Consider the following 19,530-nt stretch of genomic DNA (forward strand, 5'->3'; position numbering starts at 1 on the left):
GATGCTGGCCTTCTAGGCAGAGTTCCTCTGTCCAGTGTCTGTTCTTTTGCCCATCTTAATCTTTTTATTGGCCAGTCTGAGATATGGCTTTTTCTTTGCAACTCTGCCTAGAAGACCAGCATCCTGGAGTCGCCTCTTCACTGTTAACATTGAGACTAGTGTTTTGCGGTTACTATTTAAAGAAGCTGCCAGTGGAGGACTTGAGGCATCCGTTTCACAAACTACTGATCTCAACTAGTCTGAAGAAGGCCAGTTGTATTGCATCTTTAATCAGAACATTTTTTTATCTGTGCTAACATAATTGCAAAAGGGTTCTCTAATGATCAATTATTTCTCTAATGATCAATTATGCCTTTAAACTTGCATTAGCTAACACAATGTGCCATTAGAACACAGCAGTAATGGTTGCTGATAATGGGCCTCTGTATATATATATATTTTTTTTAATGAGCCATTTCCAGCAACAATAGTCATTTACAACATTAACAATGTCTACACTGTATTTCTGATTCATTTGTTGTTATTTTAATGGACAAAAAAATATGCTTTTCTTTCAAAAACAGGGACATTTCTAAGTGACTCCAAACTTTTGAATGGTAGTGTGTGTATATATATTTTTTAATATCAAAGTATAAATAATACCAAATGTGAAAGCAGAGTACCAAAGTAGAATGCTGACTATTTCAGTGCTACAAAACAGCTATATAGATTCAATCCATTCTGAATTATTAAGGACTGGAAACTGGTATAGAGTGAGAACATGAGTGAATGACAGGTGCCGGTGAAGATACCAGATGAAAAAAAAAATGGAATTATAGATTTAAAAATATAAACAGTTTCTCTTAAAGCAGTCATGTCTTTCAGGTCCTCTTTAATTTACATCCATCTGTCCTCCATCCATCCATATCTCCCAAAGCACCTCTCACAGGAGAAGCTTCCCATTGCGGTGTATTTTCAGAATCTTTCCTAGTCTCTGTTTTGCTGTTGCAAGTCCTTTCTTTGGACGTTTCCCTGAGATGGAGGTAGAAAGAAGGAATAAAGCAATGGGTAAGAAAACAGTTTGTCACATTTAGGAATTCTGTTCATTAGACACCAAATGGAGGAAAACAGACAAACAGGGAGCCATTATCTGGACAGGTCATTTTCATATTCCGCTCTGAAATGTTTTCTGTTGTGTGCCCTAATGAACACAACTCACAGGGGTTACAGCAACAACAAAAAAATCCCATGACTGAAACTTAAGTCGATCTCAGATTGATTTTCTGTGGGAAAGTTAACTTACACATTCATGTCAAAAAAAAAACACAAAAAAAAGGAATGACCATCATGCTTTTAGAGAAAGAGGATCATTTGTACATGTAAACAATTACAGTCCTGTTCAATTGGATAAAAACATGTATTATTAAAATAATGAAAAAAATGAATCCATATGAAAGAAATCCGCCACAGTGACGGAGAAAGAACTTTAACCCCTGAACTCATGTCTATGTGCTGTGAAGTTACCAGTGTGTTTCTACAGCCTTGACCTAAATGATTGGCACCCTTTATTCTTTATTATTATATTATTATACCACCCACCACTGCGACTTGTATGCTCTAGTCGGCTGGCCCGCACTACATATTCGTCGCCAGACCCACTGGCTCCAGTTCATCTACAAGTCCATGCTAGGTAAAGCTCCGCCTTATCTCAGTTCACTGGTCACGATGGCAACACCCATCCGTAGCACGCGCTCCAGCAGGTGTATCTCACTGATCATCCCTAAAGCCAACACCTAATTTGGCCGCCTTTCGTTCCAGTACGCTGCTGCCTGTGACTGGAACGAACTGCAAAAATCGCTGAAGTTGGAGACTTTTATCTCCCTCACCAACTTCAAACATCAGCTATCCGAGCAGCTAACCGATCGCTGCAGCTGTACATAGTCTATTGGTAAATAGCCCACCCATTTTCACCTACCTCATTCCCATACTGTTTTTATACTGTTTTTTATTTATTTACTTTTCTGCTCTTTTGCACACCAATATCTCTACCTGTACATGAACATCTGATCATTTATCACTCCAGTGTTAATCTGAAAATTTTTATTATTCGCCTACCTCCTCATGCCATTTGCACACATTGTATATAGACTGCCCATTTTTTTCTTCTGTGTTATTGACTTGTTACTTGTTTACTACACAGAGTTACTGTAACTCTGTGTTGTCTGTTCACACTGCTATGCTTTATCTTGGCCAGGTCGCAGTTGCAAATGAGAACTTGTTCTCAACTAGCCTACCTGGTTAAATAAAGGTGAAAAAAAATAATAAAATAAAGATGAGCAAAAAAAAAAAAATAGGGCAGTGACGATCATGGAATTTTTAATTGGTCGACCAAATGACCGCAGTCCCCGTAATAACTGTTTGGCGGGGGGCGCACATTTTCTCCCCCCGCAACTGACTGCATGTGCCGCCATAGAAATATAATTAATAGAATGGGCGTCCTCATTCTATGATGGCATAATGGGTGGACTGGCAGCCATAGATGTGGTAAAGGAGTCATTGGAACGCAGAAGTTCCATTTACCAGATTGGAGAACATTCAACAAATCTGATCTAACATAGTGGATATTCGCCAAAACCTTCATGTTTTATGTACTGTAACAGGCCCAGAATGTACTTACTTCAGTCCAATTTGGATATATTTGCTATATAACATGTAGAAGTGACTACTAAATGCTAACTAACGTTTGTATAAGATGGTTAGCATAGCTAGCATACAGAAATGGTTGATGGTGGTCAAAATAATGTTTAACTGTAATGTAGTTGATCGTAACAATGACATGAACATGTTTTGGGGTTGACATCCATACAAGCATTATATTTCGAAATAATGTGAAATACACAAACAATAGCCTAAAAGTAGACTAACTTTTAGTACCCCGAGGCACTTTCCCCCATGCGTTTCCATGGCAATTTCATTGTTTTGGCCGACTTTGATTGACCTCTTTACCACATCTACTAAGAGTGTACCCATAAGTAAAATATGTACTCAAATATATGCTGTAATTTGCTGATTCAACTGACATTACAAAAAATATATTCCATTGCATGGGGCACATCAGTTAAACATCATTTGAATGAACATTCACATTACCATGGAAATTATTGCATCACAATACCAGGCAGCCATTGTGAGTGTACGAATTAGTTAACCAATCTAATTGCCAGGGTTAGATGTTGCAAGCCTGTTCTATTTCTGTGTGCTGCTGCTGCATTGTCATTCAGTCAGCTGTCTATTAGACGCCTCAAAAAATGGTTAATTTATTTTCATGATGTCTGAACTATATTGTGTATGAAAAAAAGGGTAGATTACACTGAACAAAAATAAACGCAACAATCAACAATTTCAAATATTTTACTCAGTTACAGTTCATATAAGGAAATCTGGCAATTGTAATAAATTCATCTATGGATTTCACATGACTGGGAATACAGATATGCATCTGTTGGTCACAGAGATCTTTTTTTAAAGTAGGGGCATGGATCAGAAAACCAGTCAGTATCTGGTGTGACCATTTGCCTCATGCAGCGCGAAATCTCCTTCGCATAGAGTTGATCAGGCTTTTGATTGTGGCCTGTGGAATGTAGTCCCACTGTTCTTCAAATCGCTGTGCGAAGTTGCTGGATATTGGCGGGAATTGGAACACGCTGTCGTACACGTCGATCCAGAGCATCCCAAACGTGCTCAATGGGTGACATGTATGGTGAGTATGCAGGGCATGGAATAACTGGGACATTTTCAGCTTCCAGGAATTGTGTTCAGATCCTTGCAAAATGGGACTGTGCATTATCATGCTGAAACATGAGGTGAGGGCGGTGGATGAATGGCATGACAATGGGCCTCAGGATCTCGTCACGGTATCTCTGTTCTACTAATCATTGACAGTGCCCTCTGTTCATAATGTTGACATCAGCAAACCACTCGCCCACACGATGCCATACACGCTGTCCGTACAGTTGAAATCGGGATTAATCTGTGAAGAGCACACTTCTCCAGCGTGTCAGTGACCATCGAAGGTGAGCATTTGCCCACTAAAGTTGGTTACAACGCCGCACTGCAGTCAGGTCAAGACCCTGGTGAGGACGACGAGCACGCAGCCGAGCTTCCCTGAGACAGTTAGACAGTTTGTGCAGAAATTATTTGGTTCTGCAAACCCGCACTTTCATCAGCTGTCCAGGTGGCTGGCCTGGTTACATGTGGTCTGCGGCTATGAGACTGGTTGGACGTACTGCCAAATTCTCAAAAATGACGTTGGAGGCGGCTTATGGTAGAGAAATGAACATTAAATTATCTGGAAACAGCTCTAGTGGACATTCCTGCAGTCAGCATGCCATTTGCACGCACTCCCAAAAATTGAGACATCTGTGGCATTGTGTTGTGTGACAAAACTGCACATTTTAGACTGGCCTTTATTGTCCACAGCACAAGGTGCACCTGTGTAATGATCATCCTTCTTGATATGCCACACCTGTCTAGTAGATAGTGAACATTTCTCCTTTGTCAAGATAATCTTACATGGATGTAAACAAATGTCTGCACAAAATGTGGAAAATTATATTTTTGTGTGGATGAAAAATGTCTTTACATGTTGTTTTTCTGTTCAGTGTATATTATTATACTTATATACTTGCTCAGAGAAAGAGATTTTAACAAGTAATATGTTCTCTCAAAAATATTCAAATTATTGCCACCTCTATTTCCAATACTTCAGCACCATCCCCTTTGCGAGGACAACGGTACTGAGCCTTTTTCTAAAATATTTAATGAGATTGGAGAACATATTTTATTTAACTCGGCAAGTCAGTTAAGAAAAATATCTTCTTTTCAATGACGGCCGAGGAACAGTAGGTTAACTGCCTTGTTCAGGTGCAGAACGACAGATTTTTACCTTTCCAGCTCAGGGATTCGATCTTGCAACCTTTCGGTTACTAGCTCTAACCACTAGGCTACCTGCCTCCAATCGGGAGGGATCTTAGACCATTCATCTTTATGGCATATTTCCAGATCCTTGATATCCTTTGTTGGTGCTTATGGACTTCCCTCTTCAATTCAAACCACACGTTTTCAATTGGTTTCAAGTCCAGAGACAGATGGCCATTGCAAAATGTTGACTTTGTGGCCAAGTTTCAGCCTCCTGGCAGAGGCAACCAGGTTTTAGGCTGAAATGTATTGAGCTCTTTGGCCACGCACACCAGTGGTTGGTTTGGCGTTGAAAGAAGGATGCTTGTAAAGAAAATAAGGTCAAACTTTACCCAGTACGAGGACATTTTGCCCAAAACCTTGTTGCCTCTGCCAGAAGGCAGCAACTTGGTCAAAAGTGGATCTTCCAGCAAGACAATTACCCCAAGCACTTATGTACTTACCTCCACCAGCTCCAGCGCTGCCGGGGCTAGCTAGCCCAGCGGGGGAGGCTGTAGAGGGGGAGTAAGTGCTGCTGTTCTGGGGGGAGAGGGAGGGTCGTCTGGAGGTGAGGAACACCCCAGGAGCCATAGCCGCACTCCCTCTGGGGCCCCCAGGGCCTGCCGTGTACTCATGGTCCAGTAGGCTGGCAGAGTAGCACTCCACCCTCTGCTCAGGGCTTAAGTCAGGGGTGGGAGGCTCCGGGGCTAGAGGGGGGGAGGGAGGGGACGGCTCGGCCCGAGGAGGTGGATGTGGTGGGGCAACGGGGCGGGGCTTTTTGGTGTACTTCCTCTTGGTGGGTTTCTGGATCTCCTGGATGAATAAACAATAGAAATATTAGACAGCATTTGACATTCAATCATATTCCCTAGCTCCTCAGAGCATCTCAACATTTGGCTCTCCTTTGTCTTTTGGTGATTGTCTCATCTTTTAATTTAATTTTATTTAACTAGGCAAGTCAGTTAAGAACTAATTCTTATTTACAATGACGGCCTACACTGGGCCAATTGTGCGTTGCCCTATGGGGACTCCCAATCATGGCCGGTTGTGATACAGCCTGGAATCAAACCAGGGTCATTAGTGACGCCTCTAGCACTGAGATGTAGCGCCTTAGACCGATGCGCCACTCAGGAGCCGTCAAAATGTATTTGAATGGGTGTAAGATTTAGTAAAGGGTACTACCGCTACCTGCCCTACCTCTTTCAGAACATGAACTTGTCCCAAACTGTCCCCTAACATGCACAATATACAAAAGTATGTGGACACCGCTTCAAATTTGTGGATTTGGCTATTTAATCCACACCCGTTGCTGATAGGTGTATAAAATCGAGCACACCGCCATGCAATCTCCATAGACAAACATTGACAGTAGAATGGCCTTACTGAAGAGCTCAGTGAATTAAAACGTGGCACCGTTATAGGATGCCATCTTCCCAACAAGTCAGTTTGTCAAATTTCTGCCCTGCTAGAGCTGCCCCAGTCAACTGTAAGTGCTGTTATTGTGAAGTGGACATGTCTAGGAGCAACAACTGCTCAGCCGCGATGTGGTGGTCTGTCCTCGGTTGCAACGCTCACTACAGCGCTCACTACAGTTCCAAACAGTGAGTTCCAAACTCACTACAGTTCCAAACTGCCTCTGGAAGCAAAGTCAGCACAATAAATGTTAGTCGGAGCTTCATGAAATGGGTTTCCATGGACGAGCAGCTGCACACAAGCCTAAGATAATCATGCGCAATGCCAAGCGTCGGCTGGAGTGGTGGAAATGCGTTCTCTGGAGTGATGTCGAGATCGGTGTGGAAGAACTTGACGGGCCTGCACAGAGCCCTAATCTCAACCCCACCGAACACCTTTGGGATGAATTGGAACGCCGACTACGAGCCAGGCCTCATCTCCCAACATCAGAGACCTCACTAATGCTCGTGGCTGAACGGAAGCAAGTCCCCGCAGCAAAGTTCCAACATCTAGTGGAAAGCCTTCCCAGAAGAGTGGAGGCTGTTATAGCAGCAAAGGGGGGGGACCAACTCCATATTAATGCCCATCGTTTTGGAATGAGATGTTGGAATATACACTACATGACCAAAAGTATTTCCCCTCCTCTCATCTCACCTGTTGTGCCAGTTTGGCAGCAGCTGCAGCAAGGCCAGTCTCTACAGACGCCACTCTGGCCCCCTCCCTCACTGGGCGCTCCTGTTTTGGCAGGGTGGGGGTTACCCGGGCTGAGGGAATAAGAAAAGATGTTTGCGGAATTAATCAATGATATGTAACACTTTATTTGGAGTCTTTATTTGGAGAGTCCACCTACAGATGGTTATTACATGTTCAACTAAGTATCAACAAAAGTCCTTCGCTGTCGGTTTGGTCATGAAACATGTCCACTGTCTAACACTTGAAAATGGGTTGAGTAGTGAGTACCTTTGGGGCTCCAAGGAGTGTCGTCCCAGTTTTTCTTCCTCTTCATCTTGGCCTTGTTGGCGTGGTCCTCCTCATCAGACTCTAAGGAGGGATAGACTGAAACACACACAGGGGTTGGTCAGGAGGGTTGAGCAGTCAGGCAGGATAATGATAGTGACATCATTGGATCATTTAGTTTAGTATCCATCATAGTGCCTTGATTCGATGATTTAGTTCCCAGGTGAGCTAAACCCAATGTTCGTGCATTTGTTTTAGCTCGCCTGGGTAACCAGTTTGGCGGAGGGTGCAAATTTGAGACCATTCCAAAACTAATGCAGCCAGGGCAAGGGGAGTAGTCTCTGAGCAGTAGCCAGGCCATGGGTATGTTCTTCTGCTCCTTGCTCCCATGACTCACCTGGTCAGAAGTAGTGCACTATACAGGGAATAGGATGCCATTTGGGACGCACACAGCCTATGGGAGAATCTCAATTGAGATTCTTCCTCTGACTCACCATACTCGGCGTCTTTAAAACAGGTGCCCAGAGTTTCCTGCTCGTCTGGGCTGTCCTCGTCGCTAAGGTGACGGGCCGGCCGCTTGACAGGCCGCTTCCCAGGGCGTTGGAAAGTTGTCTTCTCTTTGGAGGCTCCTCCCCCTCTGCTCTTATTGGCTCCTGTCACCCACACGGCCCGCCCTCCTTTCTCTTTGACCATGCCTAGGCCCTCAGAAAGCCCTCCGGAGACAGACCGAGGGGAGGAAGAGGAGGAAGAGGAGGAGGAGGAAGAGGATGGAGGGTTGGCCATGGAGAGCATGCCCTGGATGGCATCTCGCGTGCTGGGAGAGGCTGGGGCTTCCTCACTGGAGGGTGGAGAGGGAGGACAAGAGATGAATGATCACCACACAAACAGCACTAAAATGTAGAGGACATATGTTGCAAAAATGTCTATTACGCAAGTTAACCTGTTCCGTTTATGAAGGCAGTGAGAGAAACATTCATTCTCCCAACTTCATTGGCTCCCATTTTGGATACATTTTTCCATTGGCAATCTGATGCCAAGGCAGAATGCAAATACATTTTTCGAATGATTGACTTCAAATAGATAAGACAATACGTGGTAGTCTGACTGCTCAGAATATCTGAACACAAGTTGCAGAGGGCTGGTATTGAGAATAAAACAATATGATTAAGGTTTCTGAAATGTCCAGAAGTGTCAGTCAGGCCCTACCTGAGTGCAGAGTCCAGCCCTGCCACCTGTTTGCTGGCTTTCAGCAGGTCCAGGATTCCTCCTGCTCCACCCTTCACGCCATGGACAGTCATGGTCTCCTCCTCATCTGTGGTGTAGTCCTCCTCAATGTCAAAGTCCACCTCTCCTGGTTCTCTGATGCGATGGGGGTCAGAGCATGGCTTGGCCCTCGGCAGCTTCCTAGGAAGACCTGACGGAAACAGAATCTTGTTCAGTAGGCACAAAATGGAAGAATAACATTTGAAACTGTGTGAAATGGGGAGGAACTAATAGAAATGCTACACTTGTACGTTTTCATTAGCAAAAGGTTGTTACAACATGTGCTCTGATGGAAAACGGTCCAGGCATTTTCCATCAGGTTTATAGTTTGTTCCTTGCTCCACCAACGGACCAAACCTGCCCCAGACACCAATGATAAAACTGACTGGTAGATTACGCCACTCTATCCCAGAGGACGCCTAAAAAGTGTTTTTTATTGCCTTCATATCAATTTAGCCTCAAGGCTCGGACAGCTGAACCGAATGCCCCAACAAGATCAGAAAACATTTTTTTTATTGATTAGTAATGCTATCACAAAAGAAGTGCTCTCAAAGTATATTTCCATTTGTACTATATCATGTAAACTTACCACTAAGTTTCTTCTTGCTGGATCCCCCAGCCTTGCGTCTTGGAGGAGGTGTCTCGTCAATCTGTAGCTCGTCCTCTGACTCAAAGTCTGACAGTGCAGACCCTCCCATAGCATGGTGCTGGAAGTGAGGGGCCCGGCCGGCACTGTTACTGCCGCCCGAACGTCCACCCTTCTTGCTGTGGTCAGAAAGAAAGAAACTTCTATGAACGTGTCGATGACACAATGTCAAATGCAAACAGTACGTGATAAGAGATAAAGAGGTCGCCTGACATCCCAGTCTTACCCCTGTATTTTGCCGTTGGTCAGCACCAGCTTCAGTTTGCTCTTGCTCATTTTCCCCTGGAACTCCTCCAAGGGTAGCTCAAACTGGAGATGGAGAGAAATCACAAGCATCCATTAGCATCACAAATCCATGCAAACAAACACTGTACTCAGGTTCAGAGCTGAATAAAACTAGAACTTTCACAACTTTATTTGTCCCGGAGGGATTTTCTTTTTAGGTAAAAGGACTATATAAATGTGCATTTCATTTATTAAATGTATTCGACAAGGACAAGGCACATCAATCACCAATTGAACAGACATACCTTGTTCTTGTTTTTCTTGTTACCAGATTGGCATTTCTTCAGTGTGTGTTTGGTGTGGATCTCCAGGAGATCCAGCTCCCCTGCCTCTTTCATTAAGCCCTTTTGGCCCTTCTTTTTGGGACTGGGGGACACATCCTTGGGTTTGGGGCCTCTCTTCTTCCCCGGGGGGCGGCCAGGGCTCTGGGAGATGGCTAGAGGGGAGGCTTTGGGGAGGGGCGAGGGGAAGCCCTGTGTAGAGGTGAAAGGAGCCGCAGGGCGGCCTTGCTGGAAGATGTCCTGGAGTGGCAGAGAGGACAGAGTACTCTCAGTAAGCCAGACTGAAATGAATTCATACACACTCATATGCCTGATAGGGACTCACTATAGTGGTGACCTGAACTGTACAGGCTCAGATATGATGGTAGATGAACAACTAGGCCAGTCTAGTATCTTGGCTCAGTTTGCCTCAGTGTACTCTTTTGGGCTCCCGAGTGGTGCAGCAGTCTAAGGCACTGCATCTCAGTGCAAGAGGCGTCACTACAGTCCCTGGTTTGAATCCAGGCTGAATCACACCCGGCCGTGATTGGGAGTTCCATAGGGCGGCCAACAATTGGCCCAGCGTCGTTAGGGTTTGGCCGTCATTGTAAATAAGAATTTGTTCTTAACTGACTTGCCTAGTTAAATAAATATAATCAATTTAAAAAAGTAAGAAAATATTGGTCAGTGTCTCCACCTCCCCAGGCCAGCTTACCTCCACCAGTCGTATCTCCTTGGCCAGGTCCTTGACCAGTTGCTGGGTCTTAATGGTCTCTGGAATCTCCACCTCGTGGTCAGTCAGCGACTGGTGGGAGGACAAAAACATTACGTCACCATAAGACACAAACAACTATTGCGCCCACTACAACTAGCTTCCTGATATCTTGTGCAATTGCGCATAATGTTAGCGACGGACTATGACAGATGTTATAAAGTCTTCAGTGGCTGCTATAAAGGCTTGATGAATGCATACATAAGGGGGCCTACAGTAAAGAGCTACCTCTTTGCGTGTCCAGGTGCGGAAAGCGTTGTTGAGGGCCTTGGCTCCGTGGACCAAGTAGGTAGCAGGGTGTCTGCGGTTTTCTCTCAGACCTGCAACATAGATCAACATAGACGTTATCAAGGTTCTTGACATACATTGCCCAAAGAAATGCAGTTCATTAGAGAGCAGAGGGGGGAAAAGCATGTTTATGATGAAGCACCTCACCTCTGAATGTGTCAAGCAGGTGCTTGCCAACATACCAGCACACAGTCTCAAAGTTTGGGAAACTGAACAGGTCGGCTGTACTCAACCTCTTCTCTATTTCATACGCTCTGATGGGGAAAGAAGAAGAACACAGAATGAATGGTTATAAACATTTGGTCAATTGAATGTATAGTACAATGGTAATTGAAATGTATTGAGTGACCCATTTTCAAAATAGCATTGTAGTTGTGAATGGTAGAGAAATGTTGGTATGATCAGTTCAGATAAACTGAGTACCGCAAGTGATGCGACTCACGTTTTAGTAGGAGGAAGGAGTGAAGGGACTTACCGGAGCTGCATGTCAATGTTGAGACTGTGTAGGAAATTCCCTCCAAAAGCCACACAGTCCACAGGAGTCAGTACAGCATGGATCCATCCTGAGAGAGAGAGACACACAAGTACATTGAAAACACTTAATTAGTATTTGGTAGCATTGCCTTTAAATTGTTTAACTTGGGTCAAACGTTTCGGGTAGCCTTCCACAAGCTACCTGAAACCTGTTTCAGGTTTGTAGGCCTCCTTGCTTGCACACGCTTTTTCAGTTCTGCCCACAAATTTTCTATAGGATTGAGGTCAGGGCTTTGTGATGGCCACTCCAAAAAGTTGACTTTATTGTCCTTAAGCCATTTTGCCACAACTTTGGAAGGATGCTTGGAGTCATTGTCCATTTGGAAGACCCATTTGCAACCAAGCTTTAACTTCCTGACTGATGTCTTGAGATGTTGCTTCAACATATCCACATACTTTTCCTTTCCTCATGATGCCATCTATTTTGCGAAGTGCACCAGTCCTTCCTGCATCAAAGCACCCCCACAACATGATTCTGCCACCCCCATGCTTCACGGTTGGGATGGTGTTCTTCGGATTGCAAGCCCCCCTCCCTTTTTCCTCCAAACATAACGATGGTCATTAAGGCCAAACAGTTATATTTTTGTTTCATCACACCAGAGGACATTTCTCCAAAAAGTACCATCTTTGTTCCCATGTGCAGTTGCAAACCGTAGTCTGACATTTTATGGCGGTTTTGGAGCAGTGGCTTCTTCCTTGATGAGCGGCCTTTCAAGTTTATAGGACTCGTTTTACTGTGGATATAGATACCTTTGTACCCGTTTCCTCCAGCATCTTCACAAGGTCCTTTGCTGTTGTTCTGAGATTGATTTGCACTTTTCGCACCAAAGTACATTCATCTCTAGGAGACAGAACGCATCTCCTTCCTGAGCGGTATGACGGCTGTGTGGCCCCATGGTGTTTATACTTGCGTACTATTGTTTGTACAGATGAACGTGGTACCTTCAGGAGTTTGGAAATTGCTCCCAAGGATGAACCAGACTTGTGGAGGTCTACATTTTTTTTTTATGTCAAGCAAAGAGGCACTGAGTTTAAAGGTAGGCCTTGAAATCCACAGGTACACCTCCAATTGACTCAAATTATGTCAATTAGCCTTTCAGAAGCTTCTAAAGCCATGATATCATTTTCTGGAATTTTCCACGCTGTTTAAAGTCACAGTCAACTTAAAGGCACAATCAACAGGTGAGTGAGTACCTCATTTAGCTGGTTGAGAGAATGCCAAGAGTGTGCAAAGCTGTCATTAAGACAAAGGGTGGCTACTTTGAAGAATCTCAAATATAAAATATATTTTTATTTGTTTAAAAGTATTTTGGTTACTACATGATTCCATATGTGATATTTCATAGTTTTGATGCCTTCACTATTATTCTACAATGTAAAAAAATAGTAAAAATTAAGAAACTCTTGAATGAGTAGGTGTGTCCAAACTTTTGACTGGTAGTGTATATGAACCGGCACATAATATACGGAGTTCTGACAAGCTCCACCAGGAATGCACTGTATATAAAACCCATCACCAGAAGCAATAACAGGCCTGTCACAGCACTAGTCCCTGTTTCAGAAGACCAACCATAACATCTGACTACACTTTGTTGAATACCTGTTGGGATGAAGAGCGTGTTCCCCTGTTTGACAGAGCACTTGTAGCACATGTCCACCTGGTCCCCGAAGAACATCTCGTTCTGATTGGACGAGGAGCTCCAGCGCTCAAACAAGGCAAGGTTTGCTGGCGTGGGGGAGATCAGGTAGAATATCTTCTCACCCTGAGAGACACACGTAGACAGTGACAGCGCTCATTAGTCAACCTTTCCGTTTCCACATCAACGTGAAAGTGGAAGAGTTAAAAGGAGAGAATTGTCATCCGTCAGGCAGACACAGCATTACAATGATGAACAAGGTAAAGTCAGGCATGGACATCACACATTCAAATGTTATATCGCTCAAGTCTCCTAGTATATAACGCTCCAATTATGCATGTCAGCACAGCAGGAAGAATGCCTAGTTCCAACAGTCCCTTTACACAATCTGGCCCATAAAATGTCCCAATAACTGCTCTCTTCTTACCCGTAGTACATGGTACCAGACAGAGGTGCCTCCAAAGTCGATGTGGAAGTCTGTGTAGCTGTCCTTGACCCCCATGAGGCAGTATTTCTGGACGTTGGGCCGCTCAAACACAGACTCCTCAGGCCACAGGTTCTCCACCCACGACAGCTTCCTCACTATCTTCGGAGTCTCCACCAAATTTGACAGCCTGTGACAGAAAATTGACATTTGACTTTTGTTCAACCAAATTACGTACTGATGACAAGGAAGACCCCCAGAGAGCAATACCAACCAATGAGTGCATTGACACAAGAACAAGCAGTGTAGTGTACCTGGTCTCAGAGAACTCTAGGCTGATGACGTTGAGGACTCGGTCTCTGTTGGGGCTGTTGTAGTACTCCACAAAGTCCCCTAGGCGCATCTTCAGGTCAGCTTGGCGAGACACGTCAATCACATCAATCTCCCTGTCCGGACCTATAGACAACACGCAATCAACAAATAAAACACGTCTTGCCGTTCTCCACACAGGGTGCTTTATTCCTGCACCGTGATCATATACAACATCTCAACTTCACAGAGGTCTTGTTGTGTGAGATAAGACCGTAGTTTCCTCTGGTAACCTACACTAGGTTACATCTCTTATGGTAATGGAATGTCAAGTTGAGACATGACTAGTTAAAGAGCAGGTATGACAGAGCCTTGTACTGTATGTAGAGTTGCAGGTTTACATTGAAATTTTAATCATTGAGCAGATGCCCTTATCGAAGGAGACTTACTTACTTAGAGTGCATTCAACTAAGGTAGGTAAATGTACCATAGAAGACAACATATAAATCAGTGTTCTAGTTAATGATGTGGGGAAAACAAGCAAATATTAAAATAACTGCATGTGAAACCAAAATTTCTGCTAAAGATGGAGAGGTTTACCGATGTAGTGCTCTACGTCGTTGACTCCGAAGTTCCCCGGGGGCAGGTTCATGCCCAGGCCGTCCCTCCTGAGGACCATGACAGGAACACTGAATGAGCGCTCCTCCAGGAACTCCACTGTCAGCTGGGCCCCCGACGGCTTTAACAATACCTCATCAGCACTGCACATACACAGAGAGATTGGAAAATAGTGAGGGACACAGAGAAATAGAATAACGAATGGGAAAAGCGTCCCAGACTGCTGCAATTTCACCGTACACTCAATATGGCAGATATGGTATTATGATGCAAAATTCAACTTCTATGAGAACCACGTCAGAACTGTAAAGTTAGAGAAAATAATTAAAGTACCACTCGAAATGATACATTATCTGACATTTAAAAAAATGCAGATTCAAAAGCCATATTGTTGATCACTCAGATAGTTTTGAGACGCTATACTGTATGGACGCAAGCAAAACGCTACGCATGAAATAATTTACATTATAAGTGTCGGGTTGGGTTCTTTCTCTGCGAGGCGGTCATTTTAGGTGAATGTTCATGCTAGATAAAAGACAGCGTGGAAGAGAATGAACACGTATAGACATAATGTAATATGGGAGGTTTACCTTGGGAAGGTGCGGCTTCGTAGCTCCCTGACAAACTGCGGGCTGCCTGTCTTTACTGGTCGACCAGAAGTTTCTCTTCCACCAGCATCAGCCTGCTTGGTACCTCCACGCCGCTTCCTCACTGCGGAACATACAGGGGACAACAACAGACTTGCATTACAACCACGTTACTACTACTTGTGCAATTACAACCACACTACTAGTGTACTATTACTACTAGGCTTACATTACTACTAGTAGTATTACTAAAGGCAGACCAGGTAACGAAACTGACAGAAGTGAGGAATTGTTATGTGTATTGGCATGTGTAATTCTATAGAGCCGGGTTCCCTAATCTTGTCCTAGAGTACCCCTAGCCACTCAGAATGTATTCAGAACTAGCACACCTGATGCTACAGATTCAAACAGGTTTGAAATATGGGTGAAATATAAAAATACAGCCTGGGAAGCAAATTCAAAGAGACTGAGAGGGACTTACTGACAGAGGGCCCATGGGTGACCTGACAGTTGGGACAGTGGTACAGGTCAATCTCTGCTGCTTTGTCTTCCTCCACTCCAACACAACTAGACAAACAAACAAACAAAAATGTACTCATAGCCTACTGTATACAGTCAGCAATTATAATGAACAAAAATATAAACACAACATGCACCAATTACATTGATTTTACTATGTTACAGTTCATATGAGGAAATCAGGCAATTGAAATACATTTATTAGGCCCTAATCTATGGATTTCACATGACTGGGAATACTGATATGCATCAAATTGCCATCGATAAAATGCAATTGTGTCTGTAGCTTATGCCTGCCCATACCATAACCCCACCGCCACCATGGGGCACTCTGTTCACAACGTTGATATCAGCAAACTGCTTGCCCACACAACGCCATACACGTGTTCTGCGGTTGTGAGGCCGGTTGGACATACTGCCAAATTCTCTAAAACATTCAATTCTCGGGCAAAAGCTCTGGTGGACATTCTTTCAGTCTGCATGCCAATTGCACGCTCCCTCATAATTTGAGACATCTGTAGCTTTGTGTGACAAAACTGCACATTTTAGAGTGGCCTTTTAGTCCCCAGCACTAGGTTCACCTGTGTAATGATCATGCTGTTTAATTACCTTCTTGATATACCACACCTGTTAGGTGGATGGACTATCTTGAAGGAGAAATGCTCACTAACAGAAATGTAAACAAATTTGTGCACAACATTTTTGAGAAATAAGCCTTTTGTGCATATGGTACATTTCTGGGATATTTTACTGCATCTCATGAAACATTGGACCAACACTTAATATAATAAATAATAATATATGCCATTTAGCAGACGCTTTTATCCAAAGCGACTTACAGTCATGTGTGCATACATTCTACGTATGGGTGGTCCCGGGAATCGAACCCACTACCCTGGCGTTACAAGCGCCATGCTCTACCAACTGACACTTAACATGCTGTGTTTATATTTTTGTTCAGTGTAGTAATGTTTAATGAAACTGAAGTATAACTTACCTTCCATGGAACCAGTCTTGACATATGTCACACTCGATCATAAAGCGTGTGACATCGTAGGGCAGGCGACACAGGCAGTACACTGGAACAGACGCCATACTGGGAGTGTAAACTGACTGACAGTTAGGCTTAAATCTACTCTGTGAATATGGCAGCACGACACTAGTTTGCAATTAGAATTAGTTTACGGTTGCATTGAGCTCTGAAAAAAAATATATAGTTCAAATGGCGTTTGTACTGAAGCAGCACAGGGCAGTGCCAGTAACAGGTTAACTGTGGTGTGTCACTTCACTTGGAATAGGTGCCTAGCCCACTGCTTTCTGTCACACATGGTGCATTGTATTCGCCATGATTAGGCACCTGTTGAAATGGGAAAGAAGAGAGCACGAACATATCTGTCAAAAAGTCTGCAGGGATGTGGGTGTTCATTTGAGGATAAGCTCCTCTAAGTCGTTTTACTGACCGAAGGTTCTCACTGTAAGTTGCTATACTTGGCTCGCTAGCAGTGGGTCTGAATAGTAAGCTAGCCCACGATTTGGCAATACAAAAGTTAGCTAGCTAATAATAACACTTCTAAACTGGCTAATACATTTATGGGGAGGGGTAGGCCTTGCAAAATGTCTGACAGCTCTCGCATATGAATTGGAATTCAGACAAATAACTGGCCAATTAGCTAGTACTAGGGGAGGGAAAGTAACATTAGCCAGTTAGCAGCTTAGCTAGCTAACTATAGTAGCTAGATTTGTAAACACTGCAGCCTGGCTAACAATGGCTTTTCGCAAGTACCTAGACTATGCTAACGTAACTAGCTAACAAACGAAAAGCGCAGGTAATTAAACGTTACCGATTCATAGCAAGCTGGTAATGTGTATTAGTTCAACGCTATCTTTTCGTTAGTTGCAATTCAAGACCACACATAGCCAGCTGTTTATTCGCTACAGTAACTTAGTTGTTAGCGCAACATGCTAGCTACCATTTGCTAAGCTTAGCAACTTAAGTTAGCTGGTAACGTTAGCTAAACAGCGGATAAGTCTATATTTAGCTAAATATATTCTAGTTTATATTAGTTTGTCGTGAAAATAGTATTGAATTACTCATAAGTAAGTTGTACGTTAAGAAAATTGGTCCGAAATAATTTCTTACCGGGATTTAAAATGTCCGATTGCTGCAGAGGGGCCACCGGCCAAGCATTCGAAATCGGTTGAAATCCTTACGAAAGGCTGAGGATCGATGAGGCCTTATTATGCAGCGCAAAGTATTCAAAAATAGCCCTTACTGCATTGTCTTTTCCCCCCACAAATGATACCCGGGTGTGTCGGTTAAGTCACAAAATGTATATTGCAGGGTTTGAAAAGATTAAAAGACCACTACATGAGCACTGTTACTATAAACAACTCAGAAATACAGACATTTGTGATGGAGCAACGCCATTTCAAAGCACTCGCATAAACTGTCTGTAATTGAAGGAACAATAAAGTTGCGCTAGTGAAGAACTACAATAGCGGCGGCACATCAATACTTCAAATGTATGCCTACACACAAAATGAAACAATATTTACATTACAGTTGAGTAATTAGTGTAGTAACCAGCTATTGCACTGTAATAACTGCAATAACAACCTGGGCCTGTAATTATACTGAACAAAAATATGAGTGCAACATGCAACAATTTCAAAGATTTTCGAGTTAACAGTTCATATAAGGAAATTAGTCAATTGAAAGGAATTCATTAAGCCCTAATCTATGGATTTCACATGACTGGGAATACAGATATGCATATGTTGGTCACAGATACCTTTTTAAAAAGTAGGGGTGTGGATCAGAAAACCAGTCAGTATCTGGTGTGACCACCATTTGCCTCATGCAGCGCAACACATCTCTTTCGCATTGAGTTGATCAGACTGTTGATTGTGGCCTGTGGAATGTTTTCCCACTCTCTTCAATGACTGTGCAAAGTTGTGCAGGAACTGGAACACGCTGTCGTACACATCGATCCAGAGCATACCAAACATGCTCAGTGGGTGAGTATGCAGGGTATGGAAGAACTGGGACATTTTCAGCTTCCAGGAATTGTGTAAAGATCCTTGTGACATGGGGCAGTGCATTATCATGCTGAAACATAAGGTGATGGCTGCAGATTTATGGCAAAACAATGGCCTCAGGATCTCATCACGCTATCTCTGTGCATTCAAATTGCCATTGATAAAATGCAGTTGTGTTTGTTATCCATAGCGTATGCATGCCCATACCATAACCCCACTACCACCATGGGGTACTGTTCACAACTTTGGCATCAGCAAACTGCTCGCCCACACAACACCATACACGTGATCTGCGGTTGTGAGGCCGGTTGGACGTATTGCCAAATTCTCAAAAACTACAGAGGAGAAATATTGTAGAGAAATTAACATTCAATTCTCTGGCAACATTCCTGCAGTCAGCATGACAATTGCACAATACTTCAAAACTTGAGACATCTGTGGCATTGTGTTTTGTGACAAAACTGCACATTTTAGAGTGGCCTTTTATTGCCCCCAGCACAAGGTGCACCTGTGTAATGATCATGCTGTTTAATAAGCTTCTTGATATGCCACACCTTTCAGGTGGATGGATTTTCTTGGCAAATAAATGCTCACTAACAGGGATAAAAACAAATTTGTGCACAACATTTGAGAGTAATATTTTTGTATTTGGAATATTTCTGGGATCTTTTATTTCAGCTCGTGAAAGATGGGACCAACACATTACATGTTGCGTTTATATTTTTGTTCAGTGTATATCAATTATTTCAACCGTATGACAAGATTGGTGAAATTGAAGACAGGTGTGGGTCCAACAGAATAAGCAATAAAATGCCCATTAACAGTTTGATGTTTAACACCATTTATTTTGATTAGTTACAAAAACATAAATAAAATCAACAATTGAATTAGTTACAATATTACAGAGGTTAAATCACCAGAAACATACATTTTATTTATAGGTTTTTGTATTTAAATGTCCTTCTAAATCATTGGTTCTCAGTCAGGTGTAATATCAGGAGAAGT

At 43.2% G+C, this 19,530-nt stretch overlaps 1 protein-coding gene across 2 annotated transcripts; it reads right to left on the reverse strand.

Moving 5' to 3' along the window:
* Positions 1 to 501: 501 nt before the first annotated feature.
* On the reverse strand, positions 502 to 17,947 carry LOC124046112 (histone lysine demethylase PHF8-like). Of its 2 annotated transcripts, none has more exons than XM_046366128.1 (21): positions 17,627 to 17,947; positions 16,484 to 16,843; positions 15,449 to 15,534; positions 14,971 to 15,091; positions 14,363 to 14,523; positions 13,768 to 13,909; positions 13,457 to 13,643; positions 12,993 to 13,155; positions 11,334 to 11,421; positions 11,006 to 11,112; positions 10,799 to 10,890; positions 10,514 to 10,603; positions 9,784 to 10,059; positions 9,480 to 9,562; positions 9,197 to 9,372; positions 8,551 to 8,758; positions 7,839 to 8,182; positions 7,348 to 7,443; positions 7,042 to 7,151; positions 5,400 to 5,748; positions 502 to 1,011 (listed from the first exon to the last, which is right to left on the reverse strand). In XM_046366128.1, the coding sequence occupies exons 2-21, from the start codon at positions 16,579 to 16,581 to the stop codon at positions 923 to 925; spliced, it is 3,066 nt and encodes a 1,021-aa protein (XP_046222084.1). In that variant the 5' UTR covers positions 16,582 to 16,843; positions 17,627 to 17,947; the 3' UTR covers positions 502 to 922. The 2 variants fall into 2 exon arrangements, with proteins under 2 accessions (XP_046222084.1, XP_046222083.1); XM_046366127.1 differs by having other exon boundaries at positions 14,971 to 15,100.
* Between the last annotated feature and the right edge of the window lie 1,583 nt (positions 17,948 to 19,530).

Source organism: Oncorhynchus gorbuscha, linkage group LG10 (assembly GCF_021184085.1).
Source record: "Oncorhynchus gorbuscha isolate QuinsamMale2020 ecotype Even-year linkage group LG10, OgorEven_v1.0, whole genome shotgun sequence".
NCBI classification, from domain to species: domain Eukaryota; kingdom Metazoa; phylum Chordata; class Actinopteri; order Salmoniformes; family Salmonidae; genus Oncorhynchus; species Oncorhynchus gorbuscha.